Source organism: Simochromis diagramma, unplaced genomic scaffold, assembly GCF_900408965.1.
Source record: "Simochromis diagramma unplaced genomic scaffold, fSimDia1.1 OVJJ01000463.1, whole genome shotgun sequence".
In the NCBI taxonomy this organism is placed as follows: Eukaryota; Metazoa; Chordata; class Actinopteri; order Cichliformes; family Cichlidae; genus Simochromis; species Simochromis diagramma.
In genome coordinates this window covers 6,318,124-6,329,397 of record NW_024386941.1, presented here as the reverse complement: position 1 = coordinate 6,329,397, position 11,274 = coordinate 6,318,124, and the positions used below count along the sequence as shown (strand labels likewise).

At 39.5% G+C, this 11,274-nt stretch overlaps 1 protein-coding gene across 1 annotated transcript; it reads right to left on the bottom strand.

Moving 5' to 3' along the window:
* Positions 1-1,083: 1,083 nt before the first annotated feature.
* On the bottom strand, positions 1,084-2,100 carry LOC120737006 (odorant receptor 131-2-like). The gene has a single exon (XM_040037438.1). It carries the CDS (start codon positions 2,098-2,100, stop codon positions 1,177-1,179), a length of 924 nt encoding a protein of 307 aa, XP_039893372.1. The 3' UTR covers positions 1,084-1,176.
* Positions 2,101-11,274: the final 9,174 nt, after the last annotated feature.

Below are 11,274 nucleotides of genomic sequence, written 5' to 3'. Positions count from 1 at the left end.
ACCACACTTCCAGGACATACTCAGCACAGAGTTTCCGGTATTCTCTGACGATAAGTGCCACCTAAAATTTCCTGAGAAGTCAATGTGCCATATCAACCCTTGCATTAACAATAAATTTGATAACTCTGCATATCAACAGTTACACACTATATAGAACAACTTTATTAGAACTGTATTTGTTGACAGATGTTGGCAAAGTGCAGATCAGCTAGTTTCAAAAAACAGTTTTTTTATCCATAACAAGAACACCCTAACAGCAAAAGAACAATACAACAGAAAATGCAAATGCTATTTATGGTATCATCATAACAATGATAAGAAAAAATAAACTGGGCCAATATGACATGTTTGTTAATATGTTAGTATTGGTTTTCTGGGGATATACATGCTAATGTGATTCTACCCCTGCTTTGTATTTGCCAGTTCTGTTATCTGGGGATCATACTTAGCACTGAAGGTCTGCCAAACAACACTCTGAAGGCAAACAGGGCATACATGATCTTTCTGTTGCAAGAAAAAATGCCAGGGAGGCGGATGGAGTAGGTGGAGAGGTTCGCTAATCAACATTTTCCCTTTTTAGTGACTCCAGGACTGGAGAAAAGAGAGGAGTCAGCTGGAGACTTGAGTGGGTGCCAAAAGAAAGCACTGTGTACACTACAATAAATGAAAACACAATGTGAATCGGGTGTGGGTCCTCGTGTGTTACATACTGCATGTTAAAATATTGTTTTTGTTGGCAAATGTTTATTATATATGCACCTCTCAATGATCATTTATTATGTAAGTCTTTCACAAACATCAGCTCTGGCAGTTTGTTTCATTTCAGCAATGGCATTTAAATGAGTTCACTTTTACAATAACATGTTATTGAACCATACAAAACATTGTATATGACAAGTAGTGCATAAAGATACCAGAGGCCTTGATGTTACCAAAGCTCCAATGAATAAATCACTTCTGTCACCACAGTGAACTACAGTTATATGTTAATAGCTAAACACTGTATTCAGCATAGAACTATTAGTGTGTGTCATGATCCTCAGGTCCAAACGGGGAGACTAAATGATAGAAGATACTGTTTACTTACTTCCTTATGATTGCATTAATGCTCAGTGAGTAGCTTATTCTTTAGTGGAATCATGTGTTTAAGTGTGTTATGTGTTTAGTTAGAAAATGCTAATTGTTTTTCCTGAATAAGGGACAGAGGACATGATATCTTAGTGCTAGGAAAAATTTGTCATCTCTGAGGCCATAAATGAGAGGACTCAGACATCTAGGAGTAAGACTAAACATTATATAGTTGAAGTACCGTACATTAACATACAACATGAAATTAATCTGAAGGACAGCATCTTCAATGAATGGGCACCACAGCTGGATGAGACACAGCAACAGCTGGAAAGCATGAAGAGCCACTGTTCTGAGCCCTTTATGTGTTGACTTTTTGTTCTCTCCTGATGCGGCTTTGGCCACTTTCATTATTTGAATATAAGAGAAAACAATGATAATGCACATAATCAAGAAGTAAAACTGACTTATAGCTGACCTGAGATGACCCTGCCAACTACGTATAATGAACGTCTGCCCAAAGCAAAACTGGTACTGTGTGAAGAAGCTTAAGGATACAGATGCAAAGAAGACAGACAGAATCAAAATACAGGGCACAGAGCTGAGGCCGTGAATGATGAGGATGCACTGCAGAGCGCTGCGTGTGGAGCAAAGCTCTCCATGACGCAGGGGCATACAAATGGCCACATAGCGTTCCAGGGTCATTGCTGTCAAAGTAAATGGTGTGACAAAGTTACACACGGATGACACTGCAAACATAATAAGGCACAATGACACCTGTATAGATAAACGAAAATAGCTCAAGATGAGCAGCAAATCTGTCAGAATTAAAATGAGACAATCAGACAGTAATGTGACAGCAAATAAGATGTAGCGCATAGTTCTGTAAAAGGCGTCCTTCATAAAAAAGGTTATGATCAACAAAGTGTTGATGCAAAGGAAAACTCCTACCAAAACCTGAACAATGATGACTTGGTCATTGAGTTGTCGCATTGAGGATTCAACACCAATGAATGAGCTGTTGTCAACCATAAGTTTAAATGTTGTAAATGAATTAAAAAAAGAACCTTAGCGAGTTGTCATTACAAAACAAACACAGTGAGAGACAATTGCCAAAACGTTCTGGCAAACAGTTCTTTGTGGTGAATGCTTCCCTCACCTATTATTTGTACATGTGACTCTGAAATGAAGTACCACAATGTCGTCACCACAGCATACTATTTCTCATTGCTATTCACTATTGGATTGGGTATTCGATGCAGCTTTTCTAGCGGCCTCTTCATTGTTCCCATTCGCCTGCGGGATCCCCAGGTACTTGTAACTGTCCTCTATGTCTGCAATGTTGCCTTCTGGTAGTTCAATCCCCTCAGTTCTGACTACCTTCCCTCTCTTTGTTACCATCCGACTACACTTCTCCAGTCCGAACGACATTCCAATGTCATTGCTGTATAGCACACATATATATATATATATATATATATATATATATATACATACATACATGTATACATATATATATATATATATATATATATCATGGCAGCACAAGAACAAGCTCTGAGTACAAGATCCATAGAGGCTGGGGTCTATCACACCAGGCAAGACCCCAGGTGCAGGCTGTGTAAAGATGCCCCAGAGACAATCCAGCACATAACAGCAGGGTGCAAGATGCTAGCAGGCAAGGCATACATGGAACGCCATAATCAAGTGGCCGGCATAGTGTACAGGAACATCTGTGCCGAGTATAACCTGGAAGTCCCGAGGTCAAAATGGGAGATGCCCCCAAGGGTGGTGGAGAATGACCGAGCTAAGATCCTGTGGGACTTCCAGATACAGACGGACAAAATGGTGGTGGCTAACCAACCGGACATAGTGGTGGTAGACAAACAGAAGAAGACGGCCGTAGTGATCGATGTAGCAGTTCCGAATGACAGCAATATCAGGAAGAAGGAACACGAGAAGCTGGAGAAATACCAAGGGCTCAGAGAAGAGCTCGAGAGGATGTGGAGGGTGAAGGTAATGGTGGTCCCCGTGGTAATCGGAGCACTAGGTGCGGTGACTCCCAAGCTAGGCGAGTGGCTCCAGCAGATCCCGGGAATAACATCGGAGATCTCTGTCCAGAAGAGCGCAGTCCTGGGAACAGCTAAGATACTGCGCAGGACCCTCAAGTTCCCAGGCCTCTGGTAGAGGACCCGAGCTTGAAGGATAAACCGCCCGCAGGGGCGTGCTGGGTGTTTTATATATATATATATATATATATATATGACAAATTAAAAAGACATGAACATTTTTTGTATCGAAAAAATATCGAACCGTGACACCAAAGTACCGAACCGAACCGTGAATTTTGTGTATCGCTGCACCCCTAATATATATATACACACACACACACACACACACACACACACACACACATATATATATATATATATATATATATATATATATATATATATATATGTGTATATATATATATATATATTAGGGGTGCAACGATATTTGTGTCGATATTGAACCGTTCGATACAGTGCTTTCGGTTCGGTACGCATATGTATCGAACAATACAACATTTGTAATTTATTTTATCAATTTTCCTTCTGACGATGCTGTCTGTGTTGAGCGCTCAGTGTATCTGCATTCGACTACTCCGCCTAGGCTGCACTGTCGAGCGCAGATCCACTGAGCGCTCAACACAGACAGCATCGTCAGAAGGAAGAGCGCAGGGCAAGCTAGCGCGACAGAAGTTAAGCTATCCTTGCAACATGGCAAATTGAACCTCCCCCACCCTCATTCAGATCTGGCGTTTGGAATTATTTTGGTTTTCATGTGACGTATGACCCTGAAGGTAAGCGAGTCATGGACTAAAGTAAAACAGTATGTTGGATGTGCCAAGCAATGCTCAATTACATGGATGGGAACTAGTGCGTTAGCGCAGTTAGCTCGTTAACGTGTTGGCCGTCTAGCCCCATGCACTGGGCGATCAGGGGTAGCTCGTTAACGGAGATTTGCCGTGTTGTGGCGTTAAGGTCATTTCAACGAGATTAACCTGAAAGCACTAGTGGGAACACAACGAATATGACTGCACATTTACGCCGACATCATCCTAGTGCAAAGACAAGTGGAAGCAGACAAAAACAACAAGCAAGCATGCTACAAACTTTAGCCGAGTCATTTAGACAGCCGTTAGCACATGATTTTCCTTATGGGGACCTGATATGTTTAATATGCTGCTGAGAATATAGCCCAGAAGAAGCGTATAGTATAGTATAGCTTTTATTTTGGAAAGAGACATTTCTCTCTAATAAACTCTCTTTTCCAAAGATGAGTGATTCCTCAATCAGATACAGGGCTCGCAATATCGCTAGCCCGACGTCCCGGGGCTAGCGATTTTTCCAGTCGGGCTACCAAAATCTATCTCTGCCCTGCCCATCGGGCTATTGTAGGAAGGAAAAATATATGTCAATGCTTTTGCATTCTTTCGGAAATGTAGCTGGGTAATTATGTCATTGGCATCGGTGAGCCACTGTCAATATGTGACATATTGAAATCGCGTTTGAATTTGCGCTTGTTTTTTTGCTTTCACTTTGCAATCGTGCGAACTGTGTATAGAGAGCGACAGCACTGATCTGTGAGTGATGATAATTTGTGCACCAATTCCTCTGACATCGTCTTATTAATCGTTAGCTTACTACGCAAACATGACAAGTGAAATCTCCGGCAGCAAGCTTAAACATGTGAGAGGTTGATCGCGCAGAGAATCGCTGAGCGTTATGTGAGTGCGTGTGTAAAAGCAGCAGGATATATATTTTAGTTCTGCTGAGCCAAATAAGACAGGTCAGGGTGAAGAAGTGACAGCCAAAGAAAAGCTTACCACAAAACGGAGAAGTTATGACAAATCAGACTATAAGGCAAAAAGAAAGTGCAGCTTTATGGTTTCATGGACAAAATAATTTCTGTGGCTGCAATATGACGAGCTAAATAACCAGGGCTGCACATAAGTGGTCCGCAGGTGCGCATTCGCTGTCAAAATAAAAAACACGCACAAGGGTTAGGGTTAGGGTTAAATTTAAAAACTGACGGCATATTGTTCAATTTGTCTTTTGTAAAAATGGATGCAGAAACTTTAATAAAAATATCTGAGGAAAAAAAAACTGTACTTTTGAGTTAAAATATATATTTATAATTTTAATAAATGACAAATTAAAAAGGCATGAAAAATTTTTTTGTATCGAAAAAATATCGAACCATGACACCAAAGTATCGAACCGAACCAAACCGTGAATTTTGTGTATCGTTGCACCCCTAGTATATATATGTATATGTATACATATATATATGGCTCGCGTGCAGAGTGAAGCGGAAAAAAGTGCGAGAAAGAGGGTGAGAGAAAGGGCTCACGTTGTTCACTTCAAAGCTCCGGCTCTAAGAGCCATTTCGTTCACAACCGACACATCACTAGAAGAAGGTGCTCTGGTCAGATGAGACCAAAATGGAACTTTTTGGCCAAAATGCAAAACACTATGTGTGGCGGAAAACTAACACTGCACATCACTCTGAACACACCATCCCCACTGTCAAATATGGTGGTGGCAGCATCATGCTCTGGGGGTGCTTCTCTTCAGCAGGGACAGGGAAGCTGGTCAGAGTTGATGGGAAGATGGATGGAGCCAAATGCAGGGCAATCTTGGAAGAAAACCTCTTGGAGTCTGCAAAAGACTTGAGACTGGGGCGGAGGTTCACCTTCCAGCAGGACAACGACCCTAAACATGAAGCCAGAGCAACAATGGAATCGTTTAAAACAAAACATCTCCATGTGTTAAAATGGCCCAGTCAAAGTCCAGATCTAAATCCAATCGAGAATCTGTGGCAAGATCTGAAAACTGCTGTTCACAAACACTGTCCATCTAATCTGACTGAGCTGGAGCTGTTTTGCAAAGAAGAATGGGGAAGGATTTCAGTCTCTGGTTGTGCAAAGCTGGTAGAGACATTTCCTAAAAGACTGGCAGCTGTAATTGCAGCAAAAGGTGGTTCTACAAAGTATTGAGTCAGGGGGCTGAATAATTACGCAAACCCCACTTTTCAGTTATTTATTTGGAAAAAAATGTTTGGAATCATGTATGATTTCCATTCCACTTCTCATGTGTACACCACTTTATATTGGTCTTTCACGTGGAATGTCACGATCCTGGGTCTTTTGACCCAGCGTTTTAAGTTTTAGTTTATTTTTGATGTTTATGGTTTATGTTTAAGTTCATTAGGTTATCTAAGTTAATTTGTTTATTAGATTCCCCTTGTGTTTTCAACCCCTGTTAAGTCTCCCTTGTCCTTCATGTGTTTCATGTCTGTGTTTTTTATGTTGTCAAGTTCATGTAGTCATGTCTGTGTTTCATTATATTTCCTGTTTTATTTTGAAAGAGGTTCTGTGTTCCTGCGTTTTGTTTTACTCTTCCCCTGTGGCGTCGTTATGTTCATGTTGTGTATACTGTGCCTTTCTGTCCCATGTTTCAGGTCCCTATGTTCTGTCTCCCCAGTCTGTTAAGTTTACATGTCTTGAGTTCAGTCAGTGTGCTTCCAGTTTTACTTTCACAGTCTATGTCCTATGTTAATGTTTCTAGTTTTGCTTCCCTTGTCTCGTCCTGCCTAATTACTCCCAGCTGTGCTCTCCTCCTGTGGCTCATTCCCCCTCGTTATCCCTCAGTGTATTTAAGCCCCATGTTTCTCTTAGTCAGTGTCGTGTCTTCCATCGTAGCTGTGTGATTCTCCCTGTGTTTCCATGTATGATTTGGTATTAGTTTTCCCAGTTTAGTTTTGTTCTCTGTTTCCCTTCCATGCCAGCAATAAAGCTGTGTTTTTTGAGTTTGCTTTTTGTCTCTGCGAGTTTGCGTTTGGGTCCTGCTCTTGCCTGCACACAGCCGTATTGGGACATGGAATTCCAATAAAATCGATTCATGTTTGTGGCTGTAATGTGACAAAATGTGGAAAAGTTCAAGGGTGCCGAATACTTTTGCAAGCCAATGTAATCTAGGTGTAACTTTAAGCTTTATCAAAAGTGTAATTTTTAAGCCTAATTATAAAATTAGAGAAAGCATTTGTCTTCTAAAGCCAGACTTATGAACTGGGGAGAAGCCTGATAGCTGAAGCCTCTGCTTCTCATTCTACTTTTGGAAATGTGCCTTCTTTGGGGTAACTAACTGATATCGCAAAAAAAACCCCCAAAAAAACAACAACATTCTGTTCATCTGGATATTGTGTTTTTGGTGGGAAAAATGTTTAATCACTCCTCCAAGTCACTTCCTCTGTGTCAGCTGACTCCAGGTTTCCCCAAACCTGCAATTATCAGGGCATCGCAGTGTGGAGAGACGGAAGAGGTGACCCAACCGCAGGACTCATGGGTTGCTGAAGGTTGAGGATGGTGTTTATTATATAGGCAGGATGAACAGAACATGACTGACTGACTGAAAAACACATGTGGAATCAATGATGACAAGATGAACTGAGAGAGAAACTAAGGACTTAAATACACAAGAGTGATAATGATGAGAGATGTGAGAACACAGCTGAACTGAATCTGACTAATCACACACAAGGAGTGGAACAGAACATATTGCACACAGACCGAGGCCAAAATAATAAAACAGGGAACATAAACAAACTGAAAACACTGAGTCAATCCAGGAACCCTGACCCTGACAGCAATTTTGGGGGGGATTTCATTACCTGGATGATTAAGCATGCATTTTAACTAACTCATATTACTTGTAAATGGGTAAAGGGGTTTTAAGTTCAATTCTGGATTTAACATGGAGCTAATGAAGTGAAACCTCACTCAATTTGATTTTATTTATATGCCACCACAACAGTCAGCTTTAAGCACTTTATGAGCGATTGTGGCTCAAGAGCTGGCAGTTCGTCTTGTAATCGGAAGGTTGCCGGTTCGAGCCCTGGCTCAAACAGTCTGTCGTTGTGTCCTTGGGCAAGACACCTCACCCGTTGCCTACTGGTGGTGGTCGGAGGGCCCGGTGGCGCCAGTGTTCGGCAGCGTTGCCTCTGTCAGTGCGCCCCAGGGCGGCTGTGGCTACAATGTAGCTTGCCAGTACTAGTGTGTGGATGGGTGGATGACTGAGCGTGTAAAGTGCTTTGGAGTCCTTAGGGACTATGTAAAGCGCTATACAAATACAGGCCATTTACCATGTTTCAAAGAAGAAAAAAAAAACTGTATTACTACAAGGAAAACCCCAATAATCAGATGAGCAAGCACTTGACAGTGTCAAGAAAAAACTCCCTTTTAACAGGAAGAAACTTCTGGCAGAACAAGGCTGAAGAAATGGTAGCCATCTGCCATAGGGTTGGGAGAGGAAGAGGGACAAAAGACATAATGTGGAAGAGAGGCAGATATGAAAATAACTATGACTGAATGCAAAGCAGTCTACATAGAGAGTGAAAAGTTGTGAATGAAAAAGCAACATTGGAAAGCCCCCCAACAGCCTAGGCCTATTGCAGAGTAGCTAAATGTGGGTACATGTTCACCTGATCAATCCCTAACTATAAGCTTTATCAAAAGAAAAGTTTTAAGCCTAAACTTAAAGAGAGTGTCTTTTCTCCCAAATCCAAACTGGAAGCTCATTCCACAGAAGAGGGGCCTGAGAGCTGAAGGCTCCCATTCTACTTTTTAATAGCCTAGGAACCAAAAGTAAACCAGCAGTCTCAGAGCAAAGTGCTCTATTCAGGGGCTAGTGCACTAAGATGTCTTTAAGAAAAGATGGGGCATAATTTATTTTTGACCCTACATGAGAGTAGAAGGATTTTAAATATGATTCTGGATATACCAGCGAGCCAATAAAGAAAAGCCAATGTAGGATAAATATGCCCTCTCTTTCTGTTCCCTATCATTACTCTCACTGCAGCATTTTGGATTATGGATTTTTAGGGAGATTTTAGGAAAACCTAATAATAGAAAATTCCAATAGTCTAGCCTAGAAGTAATAAACGTATGAACTAGTTACTATGAGCATCACACTAATACAGGATGTTTCTAATTTTAGAAATATTGTGCAAATGCAATAAAGCAGTTGTACATATTTGTTTAATATGTGCACCGAAGGACATATCCTGCTCAAACAGGCCAAGGTTATGTCATCTAAAGTGAGTATCTGATTAGACACCATGTTGTTAAGATTTTTAGGACAGATTACAATAAAATCAGTTTTATCTGAATCTAGAGGGAGGAAAATATAGGTCATCCAGGCCTTTATGTCTTTAACACACATGTAAAAGACAAAGTAATTGGTGAGTGTCATCTGGCTTCATGGATAGATAAAGCTCTATATCATCTGCATAGCAATGAAAATGTATGTTTTGCCTTCTTATATTACTGGCTAAAGGAAGCATGTACGATGTAAATGGAATTTGTGCTGGCCTCTGCCTGCACTCACATGAAGTTATTTTTCTTTCTTTCAGCCAATTTATTATTCAGTATGACTTGCTCGTAACAGTGGGTTTGTGACAAGGAGAATTTTCACCCTAAGCATGTTAATATGGCGTTATTTTTGTGCCACTATTCTGAGTACACGTAGAAAAAATTTGAGCGCACGTAAAAAGAATTTGCAGGTGCAAGTGTTGCATTTTGAGGAGAAATTTATTTTGAGCGAAGAAAAGCTAAATTTGAGTGAACAAAATTCATTGCTGCGTGCAAAAAATGTATTTCAGTGTTTGCTATTATCCATATACACACACACACACACAAACAAACAAACAAACAAACAAACAAACAAACAAACAAACAAACAAACAAACAAACAAACAAACAATAGCAGCCCCTCTCGCTCAGTTTTTACATTTGCGCTTGCTTGCAATGAATGAATGCTTAGGGTTATGGTTAGCCTAACCCTGGACTTCATTTTTACCTGCTGGTTTTGGGGTCCTGTATTATCATTCCTGACATCATCACAGATTACAAAGACATATGAAAATGCAAAAATCTTTAAAAAAAAAAAAAAAAAAAAATTAAATGCACAATAAACCCAATCAATTACTCATTTCTGTTTATTGAAAATGTAATCATTTAGAATGACCATTCACTAGTACATTTATTAGTTGATGTATCTCTTTCTCAGTGTGTCTCATGGCTCGACATGAAAAAAGACCACAGGATGAATTGAAAAATCCAAATGAGGGACTTGAGTAAAATATCTAGAATACATAGTAATAGTGCACTCAGCTCATAAACCGTAAAGGAAATACAGGATTCCCAGTTTTAGGAAATACAGAAAAAAAATCCTTGTATACCAGTATCATTTTCTAAATGTTCTGCTACCTTTAAATAAAGGTAGCAGAACTTGAACATAGTTTTAAAGACAAAAGACATTTTATAAAAGTGTGACCACGTGAATGTTTGACCTTATTTAACCACGAAGAAAAGCTCAAAGGTCCAAAATAGTGAGATATTTGGTATCCCCAGCTATAATTCCTATGTCCTTTTATGTTGTAAATACAAACAATGGCAGTAAGAAACATTGTTTTAAATAGCTCTATATAGCATTATTATCATTTGACCTTCAGATTTTAAATCTTTATACAGTACTTTATTTATGTTGACAATACATACAACACTTGTAACAATCATAGTTTCTAAGTTATAAGGCTTTTTGTTTTGTTTTGTTTTTTCAAATGTTGACCAAGATATCATTAAGTTGACATTGAAGACCTTGTTGGATGTAGTCCAAATTTTATTGAATTGTTAACATGATCCCACTCTACACGCTTAAAAGTTAAATCAATGTTAACTCAAAAGTTTTCAAGCTATCATAATTACAGGCAGAATGACACGCACACATGCAAATGCTACTAAAAACATAACTTACTGCAAGATTGATAAGAATGTAAAGAAATTATTTGTTTCATTCTGGTTGCACAACTACAGTGAACTTAATTTTATTGGTACAATCTTCTAAGAGTCTCAAATTAATAAACTATAACGTGCATGCCAATAATAGTTTTAAAAACTATGTTGACATCTTAAGAAAATATAAAAATGAAGCAATAGTTCAATAGTATAACTTCTAGAACCCAACACAGGGGAATTGTATAAATAATTGATGAACCACTTAATCATCACACGATCAGCTAATTATCAACACATTTCTGTTTTGAAATGCCACACTAAATCCCTTTAGAGAAAAACAAACTGTGCTATAACCCCTTGTGAAA

Coding starts and splice junctions, on each gene's coding strand:
- LOC120737006 (XM_040037438.1), bottom strand. CDS start 2,100: ATGGTTGACAACAGCTCATTCATTGGTGTTGAATCCTCAATGCGACAA.